Below are 17594 nucleotides of genomic sequence, written 5' to 3' on the forward strand. Positions count from 1 at the left end.
AAAAAAAAAAAAAATACAGCCATGAGTACATGCCAAGCAGCATGAAGGCAATGGTGCCATTATGAACCTTACTATTTACCAAGCCATTTGGATGAACTGACCTAAGGCCAGGAGATCTTGCACGTGGTCATCCCACTGCCCATCTAAATCATGATTTCTCTCCAAATGCCCCTCTAACTCCCATTTAAAGTTCATTCTAGGATGGGTGCGGTGGCTCATGCCTGTAATCCCAGCATTTTGGGAGGCTGAGGGTGGGCGGATCACTTGAGGTCAGTGAAACCCCATCTCTACTAAAAATACAAAAATTAGCCAGGTGTGGTGGCAGGCACCTGTAATTCCAGCTACTCAGGAGGCTGAGGAAGAAGAATTGCTTGAACCCATGAGGCAGAGTTTGCAGTGAGCTGAGATCGCACCACTGTTCTTTAGCTTGGGCAAGAGTGAGACTCCGTCTCCAAAAAAAAAAAAAAAAAGTTCATTCTACCAACAAAAAATTTAAAAATTTAAAAATCCTAGTTTGATCACTTAGAAGAAACCTCCAGCAGGTGATTGGACCTCTCTAGCTTTTAGATCATACTGACAAGGAACTTTAAAACAAAACAAAACAAAAAATGAACAAGCGAGCAGCACAACCCCCTGCAAGATTAGCAATACATCAAACAAAACCAGAAGGAAGTTCTAAAACTCAAAACCTGAGTACAACAAACCCTAGTGGGAGGCCCTAGGCTTTACTATTAGGATCAATGGTGGAGGCAGATGTGGAGATGATATTGCCCAAGGTCCAGGTTTGGCAAGAAAAATGGAACATTTTCATCTCCATTGGCTTCTAAGCCCCCTCACCCTCAATACATCAGGTTTTATGGAGCCTACACTTTTCTTCAGCTGGAATCAAGAATTCTTCCTTTGTTGCTCATTTGTTGCTCATCAATTCCATTTTTTAAAGATCAGTTCAAGTTGCAGAAGAATAGATATCATATAATTCTAGTTGTGGTATACACACATGCACACACACACACATACACACACAAAGAGAGAGAGAGGGGGGGTCTCACCAAGTTGTGGTTCTCCCTATGATTAAGGTAAGACAGGGCAGGTGTAAAGCAGGTGATGACAGGGTTTATGAAGAACCAGGGGAGTGGGGTAGGGAGTAGAAGTAAAAAGAGCCTTTCAAGTTTTGCCTTAGTATTAGCTTGAACATATAAAATTGCCATTTTTAAAGGTCAAAACAAGTACCATCAATTTCATATGATTTTCATCTTTTTCAGTAGAAATATTCGTGTGATGAATATTGCTGAAGAAAAAGGAACCAATCACATAATAACAATACAAAATCGAGTATCTCCTGTTTGAAACTGGACCCACTGGTTTGTTGACTGTTCTCTAAACTTTACCCTCACTCCCTCTCTGATAATGTACAGTGCCGAATCTTTCAACCCAGTATAATGAATGAACAGACAGCAGATTTCAGGCAGATCTTTGTAACTCTTGACCATTGGGATATGTGCCTTAGCAGTGTGTGATGATGGAAAGAGACCTAGAGCCAGGCCATCTGGAAGCTAAAATATCATTACTCCGGGCAAGATTGAGTTTTAATCCTCTCTTATGTTGAAATGGGAATTAAAATATTAACTTCACAAGGTTAATGTGAAGATTAAGTGAGACGTGTGTGTGAAAGGAGAGTTACATGGTTCCTGACACATGGTAGATATTCGATAAGTTATTTTCCTTCACTTAGAGTGAAATTTTCTAGAACAGCATAAGAGTGTAGGCAGCTCTTCATTAATTTATCAGTAGCCTTTGTCCTCCTCTGGAAAGAGACCAGTTAGGCACCAAGTTACATGAGCCCATAGAGATCTCCACCTACTGACAACCAAAAGTCTGCCTTTGATCTCTAATACAAGAATGAGATGGATAGAAACAGCCCCTGACAGATCACAATTTCCTGTGACATAAAACAAGGCTCAGAGTCGGGCCCCTTTCTCTTTAAGTGACGATGCCACATTGGTCTGATACCACATTAGATTAGATGGATGTGTGATCTCCTTCCAAGCACACAGGAAGATTGGCATCAACCTTTGCACTGATGATAGGGTTTATGAAGAACCAGGAAGCCTCAAGAAGCTGTAAGTCCTGGTGCCTGGCTATGTCAGAAATGTAGTCTTAACATCAGGTAGTTTCCTGCCTGCTCAGCCCTCCATCTCAACAGACCCCTGGGTATCAAGAACTTTGCCTTGAGTCTGAGCCAAGTTGTCCCTACAATTAAGGCAAGTCAGGGCAGGTGTAGAGCAGCTGTTCCCAAATTCTTCAGAGTTCCCTACGGATCTTTCAAAGAATGGAGTACCTGGGACCCACTCCAGACCTATCCAAGGAAGCTCTCCAGAGGTGGGCCCAAGAATCTATAATTTTCAGTAAGTTCCCCAGGGGATTCTTTCACAGCCAGACTGACACCATTTGGGTCTGGAGGACAGAGGAACGGGTCCATCAAAGTCCATTCACATGAGAGTCGGTATAGGGAGTTTCCCAAAGTAATTAGTTCTGATTATCTTACATTGAGGAGGAAGAAAGTGAGAGTCATACTGAATATACTTAAGTTTAGAGAGAAGGATGTTTAGATTTGAAAATGTATTGTTTTGAGTCAAGGAGTTTAAGATAAATAAACATTTTAAATTTCTTTGTAGAAGCCAGTCCCAAGAACACTCAGTTTTATTACTTCCCTAAGCAAGATGACGTCAAGGAATAGAAGTGAGCCTCCCTTCTACTGACTGAGTTTAGGAGTAAACCGGCTGCTGACAGTCAGCCGCCACCCCAATGCGGTGACCTTGGGAGAAATGACACACACTTTGTCCCTGTGTCAGTGGCCCACATGTTGTGCGCATCTGCCAGGGTCTGAGGGGGTTACATATTGTGACATGTTTACATGTGTTCTGTGACATGGATTTATCGGTGATCTCATCTGGTTTTAACTAAATTAACCAATTAACAAGGATTCTAGAATACACACACTTGTTGTGTGTCTGACAACAGAGAGAAAGGGAGAGAGACAGAGACAGAGAAAATATACAAAGAATGAACCCTGGCCCCAGTCAGGGCTTTGGAGCTTGGCATTCTGGGGCCTTCTTGACAGATGACACCCTGAAGCTCAGCTCCTCTGTCCTGGCTTTTCCTGAACAGAGTCTTGATGGTGGCTCAGGACGGCCAAGATGTCATCTAGGAGCAGGCATGGGCAATACACCCGCAGCCAGCCACAGCCATCTCAGAGCCACTCTGACCTTCCAGGTTGTCTTTCATAAAACGAAGAGGCTGGTGAGTGATGTATACCCCAGACCTTAGACTGTCCTGTCCAGAGACTGAGGGCTGGGAGAGATGGAGAACACAGTGCTTCTGTTTGAAGGATTTAGTGGATGGAGAAGCCCCGTGGACAGAGAAGCAAATAAGTTATTTCAGCAGCCAAAATGAGACTTTGAGTATAAGCTATGGCCACTCACCTTGGGGGGAGTCAAGGCAAAGCTTCCTTTACAGCGGCCTAAGCAAATGCCTTCTGTGGGCTGGGGATCTCTGTGACCCTCCACATTTGTCCCAGGGTACTGGCTTGAGTGCCTAAGTTTTGCTAGGCAGGGTCTGTGTCTTGGGAAGAAGCAGATGCGGGCAGCAGCCCAGCATGTTTCAAGTGGCTTATGGACAGTCTCAGGAGGTGCCTCTGGGGCTCAGATGGAATCTCACCAAGGCCTCTCTCTGCAGGCCTCCCCATCACCGCCCCCACGGTGGGGGTGCCTCCATTGGTAACACGGGAGGTGGTACCCAGGAGCCATTTATTGTTTTAATAGCTATGCATTTATTTTCACATATTTAAGAAGAGACCTAACTAGCATATCAAATCTTGATTTTGTGGATTTTATTTCTTCGAACAAGGTTAAAGGAGGTAATTAATTTTAAAAAGTGAGTCAGATTTAAGAAAAATATTAGGCCAGGCACGATGGCTCACACCTGCAATCCCAGCACTTTGGGTGGCTGAGGTGGGTGGATCACCTGAAGTCAGGAGTTTGAGTCCAGCCTGTCCAACGTGGCAAAACCCAGTCTCTACTAAAAATACAAAAAAAATTCGCTGGGCCTGCTGGTGTGCTCCTGTAGTCCCAGCTACTCGGGAGGCTGAGACACGAGAATCACTTGAACCCGGGCAGCGAAGTTGCAGCAAGCCAAGATTGCGCCACTGCACTCCAGCCTGGATGACAGAGTGAGACTCCATCTCAATAAAAAAGAAAGAAAGAAAAATATTAAGTAAATAATGGTACAACTGGCTCTGGAATGAGGCAAAAGTCATAAAGTATGGGAAAACAACAACAACAACAAAAAAAAACCAAACCACGGCTCTAGATTAAACACATGAGTAAGAGCCAAACAGCAGGCCATCCCGGAAGAGATGGAGGTGTCTTCTGGAAAGGACATGACCTAAAGGAACGAAGTGTCACAGGTCTTGGGCCAGGATGGGGAAGGGGAAAACCTGCCCTTCAGCTTTCCTTCCTCCTGCAGCCTCATGCCTATGGCACAGGCTGAAGAAATGCAAAAAAAAATAAAATAAAATAAAGTAAAAGAGCAAGTGAAAATGATGATGATTTTGCCAATAATCATAATGTACTACTTTCGCAACTAAAAACATATATTTTTAAGTAAGAGTGCTATTTCACCAAACTTCCCAGGGACGTTGCCAGCGTGAGCTTTAGCAGCAACACCAGGTGTGGGCAGGGGCCAGGGCTCTTTTCCAGGCCTCCACAGGGTAGCCACTGCCCTGGCACCAGGGGCCACAGGAGACACTGCTGCACAGAGCCAGAGAGGGGCAATGGCCCCTGCCAAGAGTGGCCGGGAGGCTGGTCCAAACATTGAATCTGGGACACTGGCTGAGGACCCCAGAACTGTCTGGGAGTGATTTGAAGGGAAGCTGCAATTCTCACATGTTTGTTCCATCCTTAATTTTTTGTTTTGTTTTGTTTTGTTTCGTTTCGTTTCGTTTGAGACAGAGTCTCGCTTTGTCAGCCAGGCTGGAGTGCAGTGGCGTGATCTCTACTCACTGCAAGCTCCGCCTCCCAGGTTCACACCATTCTCCTGCCTCAGCCTCCTGAATAGTTGGGATTACAGGTGCGCACCACCACACTCAGCTAATTTTTGCATTTTTAGTAGAGACGGGGTTTCGCCATGTGGGCCAGGCTGGTCTTGAACTCCCGACCTCAGGTGATCCACCCACCTCGGCCTCCCAAAGTGCTGGAATTACAGGCGTGAGCCACCGCACCTGGCCCATCCTTAATGTTTTTAATTTATTTTTTGCATGTGTGCTTTTTAATAGTCATATATGTTCGAGTATAAGTACAAATATACTTTATAAATACATAAATATCAGAGTGCACGTGCAAAATTGTTTATTGATGGGAGGCATGATTGAAAGAGTTTGGCAAAGGTAAGTCCACATTCCTCACTAACTACTCCTGCTTTGGATTGCTGTCAGTGTGTCTGCCTTGCAAACTGTGCCTCCCACACTAGACGCTGAGGGAGGATAGTCAGGGAGGTGTTGTGGAGACCTGTGCCACTGAGTTCAAACCACCTCATGCTGTAGTGGAGTCACTAGAGCCTAGAAGGTACCAAGGGGCCCAGGATCCTTGTGGGGAACGGATATAGAGAGGCTCTTTGAAGTCTCTCAGTACTGGAATGAGCATAGGGTTTGCCTTCAGAGGAGCATGTGCTACAGCCCCAGCCCTGGGACACACCAGCTGTCCAATCTCAGGTGAGCCACTCTGACCTTCCAGGTTGTCTCCCATAAAATGAAGAGGCTGGTGAGTGGTGTATACCTTGTGCTATTGCTGTGAGAGTCACATGAAGTAACGGAAGAAGAAATGGCCTTTGGGGAATCGTAGAACATCTTCCTTCACCCAGGCAGAATCCCAGGCACAGGTTGCCCCACAGGCCTCCTGTGCTCCTAGGTCTACAAAGACGGGCTGCCAGCTGGGGGCACCTAGGCCAAGGCCCCTGCCCAGACAAAGCAGAGGCTCAAGTGGGCCAGAGTCATGCACAGCCCAGGTGAGCTGGGCTCCAGCACCCAGCCACTGACACCAACCGTCAGTCGCCCCTGCCATCTGCAGACCCAAGGCAGCTTTGGCTCTCCGTTTATCCCCACCAGACCTTGGGCAGGAAGGTGAGGAGCAAAAACAACTGACACATACAAAGTGGCGGTCACCCAACCTGAGCACCCCTGCAGTCCTCCTGCCTCAAAGCCTCCATTTCACTCACTCTTCTAGCCCCTGTCCTTGCTTCCTCACCGTAAGTGCCGGCCAATGCATGCATGTTGCAGAAAATAAGATAAATCAGGGCTGCTTTGATTGGTTGCAAGTTCAGAAGCTTTGGGGTTTTGTAGATCTGCCCAAAGCATTGAAACACCTAAATATTTGGATGATTTCTCTCTCCTTTGTCACCTCTGCCACGGGGATGCTTCTTGAATCCCAGACCCTGGACTTCCAAACCTTTGAGCATCCTTTGTAGAAGATGGCTCCAGTGACCTCCCCCAATCCATCCCCACCCCATCTGCAAAAGAGCTTCTCTGGGGGCAGGGAAGATGCTTTGACTCATTCCATTCCCCTACTTCTGATTCTCATCCTTTAGTGAAGCAAGAGAGACAGAAGGGATTGCTCTGGGCTTTTGTGAAGATGTGTGAGGGAGGTAGAGGCAGGCTCATGTTTGCCTGTATGCAGAGTCAAGAAAGGACCAGTGGATATCAGAGGCATTGTCTTTCATTCTAACTGGTGGCACAAGAAGCAAAGAAACTATCCTATCCAGTTTTGTACAGACGATGCTATGCCTTGTATTGTTCTCTGTGGATGTATAACAAAGGCTGACATCCTGAAACAGATGGGAACTTCTCACTCGCAGCCACACAGCTTGCTCACCCACCCCTGGGTCTCACATAGGCCAGCTCACTGCCTGGCACACAGGAGCGGTTCATGGATGCTGAAGTGAGCCATGAGGACAAGGCCATGCCTGATTGGGCACTATCCTAGCACAGATGCTCAGTTCTCTTTATTTGATTAAAGGCTACTGAAATTAGCAGTCACCTGTTTGCTCCCCATGCCCTAGATGAGACATCAAATTGAACACCCAGCAGATCTTGCAAATCAGTGCTGAGTCTCAGCGATCCATTGCACTGGTGATAGCCTGAAATTGAGGTTAAACCCAGGCGAGAGCTCTCCCGACAGCCCAAGAAGGGGGTAAAGGTGAGAACTCTCACTACAGTGCAGACAATGTAACAAGGGCTGCCAGCTCCACCCCACCTGTGCACACCTTTACCATCAAAACACGCCACAGGAAGGGGAGAAAAACAAAGCCAGCCATGTCATCTGTGGTTTCACGTCTACGGTGACTCATTTTCCTGCACTGGTACCCCAGCAGGGCAATCTTACTTTAGGTTGATACTAATACTAATACTAATGCTAATGCTAATACTAATGCTAATGCTAATACTAATACTAATACTCTTGGGTTGATTGTGAACAAGAGACACGGGTGACGCAGGGAGAGTGCTAGGTGTGAGGTCCCACCTGCCAGGTGTTTGAATCGTGAACCTTCTGCAGAGGGAACAGTACCGCCTGCCTCCCTGGAACATGGCGCAGATGACATGAGAGGCATGAAAGTGCCTGGCAAAGAGGGGAAACTCTTCCACGCTGCGTTGTTGAAAGCGTGAATAAGAGTTGCTGGCCAGATTCAAAGGCAGCTCTTGGAACAATGGGGGTAGGGGGTGCTATTTCCATAGACACCATAGGAAAGGTCGTTCCCACCCACCACCTCAGGCAACAGCTGTGCAGCTCTGCCTCCCTTTCCCCAGACGAAACCTCAGACTCCAGTTTCCTGCGTCTGGCTTTCTACTGCTACTCAAGAGTCCAGGGGTCCCAAGAAGGACGAGAGGCAGGAGTGAGAGGGAAGTGGTTTGCTGCCAGCGGGGAGCTGCTGAGGGCAGGCCGGGCCCCTGCAGGGAAGCAGGGAGATTGTGGAAGATGTGTCTCTCACGCAGAGGAGGATTCGCCAGGAGGCCAATAAGATAAGCCTCTAGTTGCTCACTTGCATGGACCCTTCCAAGCCCCTCTTCCTAAGTTTGTGTTTATAATTTTGTATTCTTCATCTAAGAAAGCCTCAAAACTATGTAAGCTTCAGGTCCCCACAGAACCTGAGTCTGCCCTGTCTCCCACAGAGAATGTTTCTCTCTTCTGAGATAAGCCCCCATCTCTTCCCTAACCTGATCGCCTATGCTCCCCACCTTCCAGCCGCACCTCATGAGCCCCACCTGGGCATTTCCCTATCTCTCCAAATTTAGGCAGGCATTGGCTTATAATGTGCCCCTGCCTGCCTCTCCCCGAATTCTCAGCCTGGCGCACTCCTGCTCACCCTCCGAGACCCACAGCAAATACTTCCAACAATATGAAGCCTTCCCCCAGGTCCCAGATAGAATCAACACTTCCTCCTGGGCGCTGCCACCATGCTCAGCATGTCCCTCTGTCATAGCACAAATACCCCGCAGGGGACTGCAGTATTGAAGGTCCACCTCCCAGCCCAGGCTGTGGTTCCTCCAGGGTCCAGACAGGTCTATCTGATTCTGTGTCTCCAAAGCCTACTAGCTCACAGCCGGGTGCAGTGGCTCACACCTGGAATCCCAGCATTTAGGGAGGCTAAGGCGGGTGGATCACCTGAGGTCAGGAGTTCGAGACCAGCCTGGCCAACATGGCGAAACCCCATCTTGACTAAAAATGCAAAAATTAGCCAGGCATGGTGGCAGAGCGCCTGTAATCCCAGCTACTCAGGAGGCTGGGCTGGAGAATCTCTTGAACCCAGGAGGCAGAGCTTGCAGTGAGCCAAGATCATGCCATTGCACTCCAGCCCAGGTGACAGAGCAAGACTCTGTCTCAAAACAAACAAACAAAAACAAAGCTTATTAGCTCAGGGCTCCCGGGTACAGAGCAAATGTTCCTTGAATAAATGAATTAATTAATGGCCTTAGCTGGGGACAATGGCAGAGTGATTGAAAAGGTCGGACTCAGTCTTGGAGTCCCATCTGCGTGGCTCCCATGCTCCAGCCACCCTTCCTTAGATTCCTTATTCAACTCCTCCAAGCAGCAGGCCTGAGAAACCATTCCTGCAACCTGAGCGCCCTCTGGTGGCTAAAATGGTGTCTTCCCCCAAAAACTAGAGGCAACAGGTGGGGCATTCCTGGGATATCCAGCGTAGCCCTTTAACCTCCTAAAGCAATGTGTTTACGAGGCTTTTATTCACTTGGAGGCTTAAGTCCTACAATTTCTGTTATTCTTTGAGAGGGGCTTTGAGAACTCATCTCATTCAAGGTCCCAAAGACCTCCACCCCAGCTCCTGCTCCCCTGACAGTGATGTGGTCTCCACATCTGCCTATAAGGTCTCAGAGAGGAAAAAGAGTTGGACCAAAACAAAATCGCAAACGCTTAACCTCAAATGCTAAAATCCTGAAAGATCGTAATCTCTAAAGTCTAAAACCCCTAACATCTAAAATCCCCAAAATCACAATCACAGGATAGTTTTTTTGTTGTTTTTTTCTTTTCTTTTTCACTATTTTAAATTTTGAGCATTATTTTTCACAGTTCCCTATTCTAGGTATTTCATCTTTGCGATATTTGCAAGACTGGAGGCCAAGTTGTATAGACTTTTAGAGAGTTCTAATTTGTTTTATGAAGGGTTTTGGGCTTTTTTGTTTGTTTGGTTTGGTTTTTGATTTTTGGTTTGTTTGTTCTTGTTTGTTTGTTTTCAAATTTGGCTCCCTGAAAGTGCATTATCACAATGTCAACTTTTGTGGATGCATTGTGTATGCACAAAAAAACACTGAAATTTTCTCAGTAGTTACAGAGATGTCCTTTCTGTACATCTGCCTTTGTGAAGTTAAACTTTCTTGGAATCTCAGCTCCTCGCAGCTTGGAATGCAGCTCCACGCATAAACAACCGCATTTTTGGTGGTGATCCATCGAAGTTTTTGATCAAACTCATTGAAAGACTTTGGTTGCTCATCCTGTTGTTTCAGATGACCACAGTTATAAAGCTGGGTGCACACAAGTACCAACCTTGGTGACATGCATTTATGTCTTGCCCTTTTTGACCTGTTTCTTTATGAATATGGTTCATCTGCTCATGACTCTTATAACCATGCAACCGTCATTACCTGAGTGTTTATGCTTGCAAAAATATATATGTTATCATTGCCTATTTTATTGTGTAATGTACACTATAAAGTATTCTGTTGTGTTTTTATATGTTTCCAATATAAATCCCCTTTTAAATGTAAATGAATATGTTTTAATGAATGTTTTTATTATTTTTTCCAGAATTATATTTTCAGGATTTTGTTTTTTGAGACAGGGTCTTGCTCTGCTGCCCAGGCTGCAGTGCAGTGGCATGATCTTGGCTCACTGCAATCTCTACCTCCGGGATTCAAGAGATTCTCCCGCCTCAGCCTCCTGAGAAGCTGGGATTACAGGTGTGCGCCACCACACCTGGTTAATTTTTGTATTTTTTGGTAGAGGCAGGATCTCACCATGTTGATCAGGCTGGACTCAAATTCCTGACCTCAAGTGAGGTATCAAATGATACACCTGCCTCAGCCTCCCAAAGTGCTGGGATTACAGACATGAGCCTCTGCGCCTGGCCTATTTTTTGGGATTTTGAACTTTCAGGATTTCAACATTCAGGATTGTGTCTTTTGGAATTATGATCAGCTCCAAAAACGGAAGGCCATCCCTGCCTCCTATGTCTCTGGTATGACATTCCTGTTTGTGGCTGCCAAGGCCAGTTTGGCAGCCTCTGAGTGGATCCCTCAAATTCCAGGGCCTCCAAGATACCTGGATTTTCTGCCAGGGCCGGGATGAACGACAGAGAGCCCATCTTGCAGGAAGTCATGCCCTATTCCTGGTTTCCTAAGGACCCCACCAGCTGTTCCATTTCAACAGCCTTACTCTATGCCACACTTGCCACCACCACCCTGGCCCTGCCACCTCCAACCAAGACATGCTTTGTCTGTGCGTTTTTGGCCTCTGCAGTGCTGAATTCATACCTGAATGTGACGTCTTTTGGTGGAGCATGTCTTCTGCTGGTGTCCCCCCTTTGTCAAATATGTCTAGTCATTTCCCTCAGTTTCCCCTGGCTCTTGAAGGGCTCTGAGTCAGAGACTCTACTCTATGCAAGTCATTCTCATCCTCCTCTTCACACCAGTTCGTGTCTGCCTACAAAACACCACCTAATAGCTGCTTCTTCTAGGAAGTCCTCCTTGATGATTGATTCCATAATCATATACTATTGTTTTCCCACATAGGCCAGGCATCTGGAAATGAGAGAAACAGCCGCAGACCTCTGGTGGAGAGAAAGAGGAGCTGAGATAGCACACACTGACAAGTAATCTGTGCTGTAAGAGGTAAACGTGGGGGCTTGGAGAGCACTGGGGGACAGCCCAAAACCCAGATTTGAGGGTGGTGTCAAGGAAGCACCCCTGGGCTACGTGAGGCCTGTGATGAACTGTGAAGGACGGTCAGTGGTCAGTCGCCAGCAGAGGATGTGGTGAAGGAAGAGGATCTGGGCTGAAGGTGGAGAGGCAGGAGAGACACGGTTCCCTGAAGGTTCCATGTGGCCAGGTAGTGGCCGAGGATCAAGTGGTGGACGGGGCAGGTCATGGAGGCGTTGCTGCTCCTCGAGGAGAGGCGGGATTCTATTGGCCCCTGAGAGGCTCACTTCGGCCAGGGTTGGGACATGCTGGGAGTAGCGAGCCCAGGCTAAGGTGGCCCTCCAGGCAGCCACAAGGGTCATCCTGGAAAGACGGTGGGAGCCTGACCCAGGGCAAGCGACAGGGGAGAGGTGGATGGGACATCTGGAAGGGAGGGTCAGCAGAACTGGGTGATCAATTGGAGGTAATAAGTTAGGGAGAGAAGGGAGACCTGGGTGTTGATTAGGCAACAGGGTGGATGGCAGTGCCCCTGATCAAACTGGGGACATGCAGGAAGGCAGTTCTACCATCCTGTTGAGCTCAAGGTACCTGCCAGACCCCATGAGGAGATGTCCACTGGGCAATGGAGATCTAGATTTAGAGCTCAGGAGGCTCCTCTGGACCACAGGTGATACACTGCTGGGGGTGGGAGACTCCGCTGGGCGCTGGAGGCAGTGCCATTGCTGTGGTCACCGCCCCGTGGCTGAAGGACTTTTCAGCACCCAGGTGCAGGGGTGGTGTCGGTGGATGGCTGGCCTGCCCCAGGACTGCAGTGTTGCTGGCCAGGTGTGGGAGAAGCACAAGGATGAAGGTATTATATTTGCAAGTGAATGGTATGTTGAGGGGATTCACCTTGGGAGCTGAAAGCAACGCCAGGAAGGTGCGGATGAAATGAGAGAAATCGGAGGGGTTGAGAACTGGGATTCTTTATGAGGCAGACAGCAGGCAGCATGCAGGCATGAGGGTGAGAAGGTTAGAAGGATGGCAGCGCAGGACTGGAGGATGACTGACCAGAGACTGAGCTTGATGATGCCAAGAGGCAATTTTTGTGGAATGAAACACAAACAGACATTATTGTTCAAAATAAACGATGACATTCATCTCCAGTTCATCCAAGTCTGTAATCTGATACCTGGCTGCAGGGTAGGGTAACCGCAGGCAGGGGATTAAACTCTATTGACCCTGTGACCTAGTTGACGTAGGGTCATACTGACAGCTAATTAGTTGTCCTGCCTAATTAGAGCAAGTTTTGTAATTATGTTAAAAGTTTGTCTCAGGTCCCCGTGGCCTGGGGGCCAGTCACCCTGTTGTAGGACTGTTCTGCTGGGCCAGGAGAGCAGGGTCCCTGAAACAGAGCTTGCATGGGCTGCCATGTACCTCTCAGGACATCCCTGCAGCCCCCAAGCTGATCTCTGTCTCCTTTTCCTGGGCCCACCCTTCCTTGCACAGAGCTTTCTCTCCTCCTATCCCAGTCTCAGGTTCAGTATTCACCCCAGGGCCAGGAGTGTGGGGAACGCGCTGCACATGAATCCAAGGTGGGAGAGGCGCAGGCCTGGGCAGGTGGGCAGCTACGGATGAGGGACCAGCAAGCAGCTGCAGCCTTGGCACAAGAAGAAATGACAGGGCGAGGAATGGGATGCAAAACCACAGGTGAGAGACAAATGCCAGGGACCAGGCTTGGAGTAGAAGCAAAACCAGAAATCCGGTTGTAAGCACAAGAGAAAAATCCTCAGGGAACTCAGGGCAGGTGCATCTCTATCAAAGCAGAGGCAGTGCAGACTGGGAACCAAAAACCCAGGGCACCCATCTAGGTCCACCCAGGACCTGAGGCCTGCGGCGCTGCACACGTCCTGCCTCCAGGCCAAACTGCTCTGGGACGTGACCAAGAGCCCAGCTCCGGGGACCTGGGGAAGGAATGGGGTGGGAGTCGTCCTTCTGCAGAAGAGGAAGCCGCAGCTTCAGAGCCTCTCCCCACCTTCCTATCCCTAAAGCAGCGAGTGCTTCTGAGGCTTTGCTGGTAACTACAGAGAAGCAGGAGACAGGTCAAAAAGGGCAAGTGGGGCAAGCGACAAATGCATCAGAAACATCCCCAGAGCGCGGTGGCAGAGCTGGGGGGGCGGCCTCCCACCAGGCCAGGGTCTTGTCCAGAGAAAGGGGCCTTCCCAGTTCCTCCACACTTGGGTTTGTCCCAGGTTGGCGTCTACACACAGCCTCAGTCTGAGTCACCAGGCACTGCCGGCACCTACCCCGTCCAGCATTAGGGTCTGCAGAAGCCAGAGTGTGTGATTGAGAACATCTTCAAGCCCCTGGCCATCCTGTAGAGGAGTTATAACCCGGAGGGCGTGGGACTTCCTATTCACAGTAAATATCATCCCATGACATTGCCCCGACGTGAGAAGTCTCTAGAAGAGGTGAGGTCACGTGAAGAACGCTGTCACCTGTGATGCCCAGGCATGGGGGCAGGGGCAGTTCTCAGTCTGGGAGGGAAAGTGGTGCCCCTCACTCCTCACGCAGGTGCTGAGAGGAGGGAAGAGCACCCAGCGTGGAGCCCACAGCCCTGCAGGGGTCTGGGCTCTGCCACTCACCGAGGGCTTACCTCTTACGTGGAACATGAGCAGCCTCATAGACACACCTCAGAGTGCAGAATGTGTGAAAGGTCTTTGCCAACTGTGAAGCATGACACACAAGTTGGCTGCTGTTGTTAAAAACCCAAAAGCATGCAACATGCAACAGGGGCTATGGGGCCCAGGCAAGCAACTAACTGATAAGCCTTGGGGTGCCCTGAGGTCTGTCAGGATCTTTCAGTCTTGGCAGGTCTTCCCACGTAGCTCTACCTCCATTCGTTTGCCGCCTCACTGTCCGGAGCTGCGTGGCGCGGCCATAGCGATTATAACTGACGACTGACGCCTGAGCTCTATACGCTTCCACTCTATGCCTCCTCCCTAGATTTACTTTCTTCCCTGTTCTGCTGTCTCATACGCCAGTACAAAATGGCGCTCTTCCGGGTTCTTCATCACCCATTTTCCCGCGCCCGGGAAAATGATCAACTTACAGCGCAGGCGCCCTCCCGCGTCCGGGAAAATTACCAACCGACGGCGCAGGCGCAACATGACGTCCGACCGAAGAAACCGAAACCTACCTGGCCACGCCCACCGCAGGGCCACCATCATCGCCCTGGCCCAACCTCCGCCCCTGCCGGTCTATATGAGGCATTACACTGCCACCAATAAAGGAGACTTGATCAGGATACTGTCTTGTCTCCATTTCTCGTGTCTCTTGTCCCCCCCGAGTTCCCACTCCCTCTTATAGGGCCTACATTGACGATCCCGCGGGACGGGACACCTCACCTGGAAAAGCAGCCTGGAATCCCAGAGCTCTGCCTCACTCTGCGCCCAGATGAAACCCGAACTGCTGCTACAAGCCCCCATATCTGAGATGCAGAGTGAGCTGCTCAATCCTACTGGATAAACTGGTCTAGAATTCCGGCTCCCACGCCGGCCTAGGGATCGGAGACCTCCCACTCCCTCCATGACAGGGAAGATAAGTACTGAAGCAAGCTAGGAGCCTACAGGCAGGGAATGATTCGCATTTTATCTCGTAGCCTTGGGCCTGGGAGCGAGTGGAACCTGCATTGGCCTGGCAGACACACCTGCAGACCCACTTGTGAGGGCCCAGGAGGAGAGGAGTCTGAGTGGGGTGCTAGGAGGCAGCCAGGGCTGTACCCAAGCCCAGTCCCCTTATGACAACCCAATTCCCATGCTCTAGGGGCTCCCTCAAACCATATCCACTCACATGCCTCTCCTCCAGGTCCCCCACCCGTATGGCCTGCCTAGAGCCTCTGCCCAGAGCCCAGACCACTCCCTTTCCCACCACCTCTCAGGTGAACGGGGATGGGGTGGGAGGCTGAGGTCTTTCTCCCCCGACAAGAGTCTCAGCCCCGCTTCCCATGCTGTGAGTGTGCGCACCCACTCCCACCTCCCCACACACCTCTTGCAATTCTAATAGCTCTTGGTGCTCATAAAAGCGTTGGGAAATACAAAATCAGGTCTATTGGCATTGGAAGGCATGAGTCAGAGCTTTGCTGTCGTCTTTTTCAATTCGGCCAGTGTTATAGGCAGTTTTTTCTTCTCAGGCTGGGAGTGGAGGGCAGGACAGGGGCCAGGCAGCCCCGGGAAGCCTTAGTGGTGGAAACCCAGGGACGGCTGCCATGCTCACCTGGGAGACTGTCCTTGGCAGCCTTTCCCTTCTAGGCTTAGCATCCTGTGTTCTTCTGGGCCCCCCGGGGGTCTGGGAGAGCAACTGCAAATGGCTGTCTGGGACCCCGTTCTACAGAAGCCAGGGTGTCCCTATGGCTGTTCCCCTCCCCACCCCTTCCTCTAATTCCCTGCCAGCTCCAGGTTCTCTGGAATGCTAGTTCCAGTCTGGCTTCCAAGTCTCTCCTAGCCAGCCAGACATGGGTCCTCCCATCACCCCTCCCACATGGCTGCCCTCATCCTTTGGATCCCCAGGCAGACACCCACCCTGGCCCCCTTTTAATTTTCCTTTTCTGATCTATAAGTAAGAGAGGGACAGAGAAAGCACTTCCATGCTGCCCCTCTCCAGCCCCGTGGCCTTGCATCACAGTGTCCTGGTTGCAGGTTGAGGAACTCCAGTGGGAGGCATCCAGGCCAGCAGAGGCTCCCAGAGGCACCGCTTCTGCTGAGTCACCCGTTCTAGCATATGGTCGTGGCCCTGCTTGTTCCAGGACGGGAGCACTGCCACTCATGACAGACACATGACACCCACAGTGGGAATGACTGAGAGGCTCTAGACAGGCCAAGACGCAAGCCCAGCATCATTTTCAACCCTGCCTCTTCCAAGAAGGGAAGTGGTTAAGACCCCAGGCTTCAGCTGCAGAGAGACCTAGCTGCAAACCCCAGATCTGAGTGCGTTTCCCTGTAGGTGAAATGGAGAAAATAATGCCCACCTCACAAGACTGAAAAGATTGGATGATCGATTCACAGAAGGCATTTAGCAAGTGTTCCCTCAATAAGTGGCATTTCTAGCTACTTTTATGCCAATGTATTGCATTTTTTAAGTAGTAAATTATTTCAGGGACTAGAGTGGCAGGTCCCCAGTTGGAGCTACCTTCTTCTTGGCATTAGTGCTCCTGAGAAGCAGAATCAGTAACTAGGTTACCAGATGAACACAGTCGGATCAAAGGAAGTGGGAGGGGTGGAGGATACTTCACTTGAACCCTGGGAAAAACCCACAGATCCCGCTGGCCTCCACAGAGGCAAGAACCTGCTCATGTTCCCCACAGCTGTTCCTGTGACCCCACAGAACCTGCTCATGTTCCCCACAGCCGTTCCTGTGACCTGGGCTGCTGGACACTGATTAGCTTGGATCTACAAGTGGTCAAACACCTATCCCTCCCCAACCTAGACAGTTGCACAGCACCCAAACCTGCCCTGCCCCACCCGCTTCTCCACTGCATTTCACTTTGCTTATCTCAGCATCCGATGACAGCAAGGACACTCCCAACCTAACCCGGCTTTCCCAGTGCTTTGGCCTAGAGCACCATGAAGAAGTAACCTTGTCACGTCCATGATGGCTCAGAGGAGGAGGAAGACAGGGTACCTGCATTTGAGTGGTTTTGCAGAAGTGAAATATACAGAGTGATCATGAGGCAGGAGAATAGGGCCTGGAGGCAGGGAACCTAAGGCCAATTTATGCTGACTTCCTAGAACTAAATCAAAAGGAAAACCCCAACTTTCACACTCCAGTAACAAAAGGACCAGAGGCTACTCCCTTTGTAATCACCCCCCACCCTACCTTTTCTGTGGCAGATGAAAAACTGAAAGTACCTCTAGTTGGTCCCCTCCCGCAACCAATCAGGCTGGTCGCTGGCCAAGTTTTTATTTGCATAGGAGTATAACTTTGTAACTTCACTTCAGCCTCTGGTCACTTTCCACGACCAATCAGACATTCGCATAGGGTGTAACTTTGTAATTTCACTTCAACCTCTGATTGATCCCTCTCCACAACCAATCAGACTGATTGTGATCCTCTACTTCATTTACATAGGGTGTTCACCAAG

At 49.6% G+C, this 17594-nt stretch overlaps 2 protein-coding genes across 5 annotated transcripts in view; both read right to left on the reverse strand.

Annotated features, from left to right (window-relative positions):
• The window catches only part of FXYD6 (FXYD domain containing ion transport regulator 6), a 286618-nt gene that overhangs the window by 208236 nt on the left and 60788 nt on the right, over positions 1 to 17594 (reverse strand). The gene's annotated exons all lie outside the window — the stretch shown is intronic.
• The window catches only part of SMIM35 (small integral membrane protein 35), a 72299-nt gene that overhangs the window by 32973 nt on the left and 21732 nt on the right, over positions 1 to 17594 (reverse strand). Inside the window, exon 2 of the mRNA XM_050758463.1 lies at positions 13762 to 13917. Coding sequence (XP_050614420.1) covers positions 13762 to 13887 — 126 coding nt within the window. The 5' untranslated portion in view covers positions 13888 to 13917. The remainder of the gene's footprint in view (positions 1 to 13761; positions 13918 to 17594) is intronic.

Source organism: Macaca thibetana, chromosome 14 (genome assembly GCF_024542745.1).
Source record: "Macaca thibetana thibetana isolate TM-01 chromosome 14, ASM2454274v1, whole genome shotgun sequence".
Classification (NCBI taxonomy): Eukaryota; Metazoa; Chordata; class Mammalia; order Primates; family Cercopithecidae; genus Macaca; species Macaca thibetana.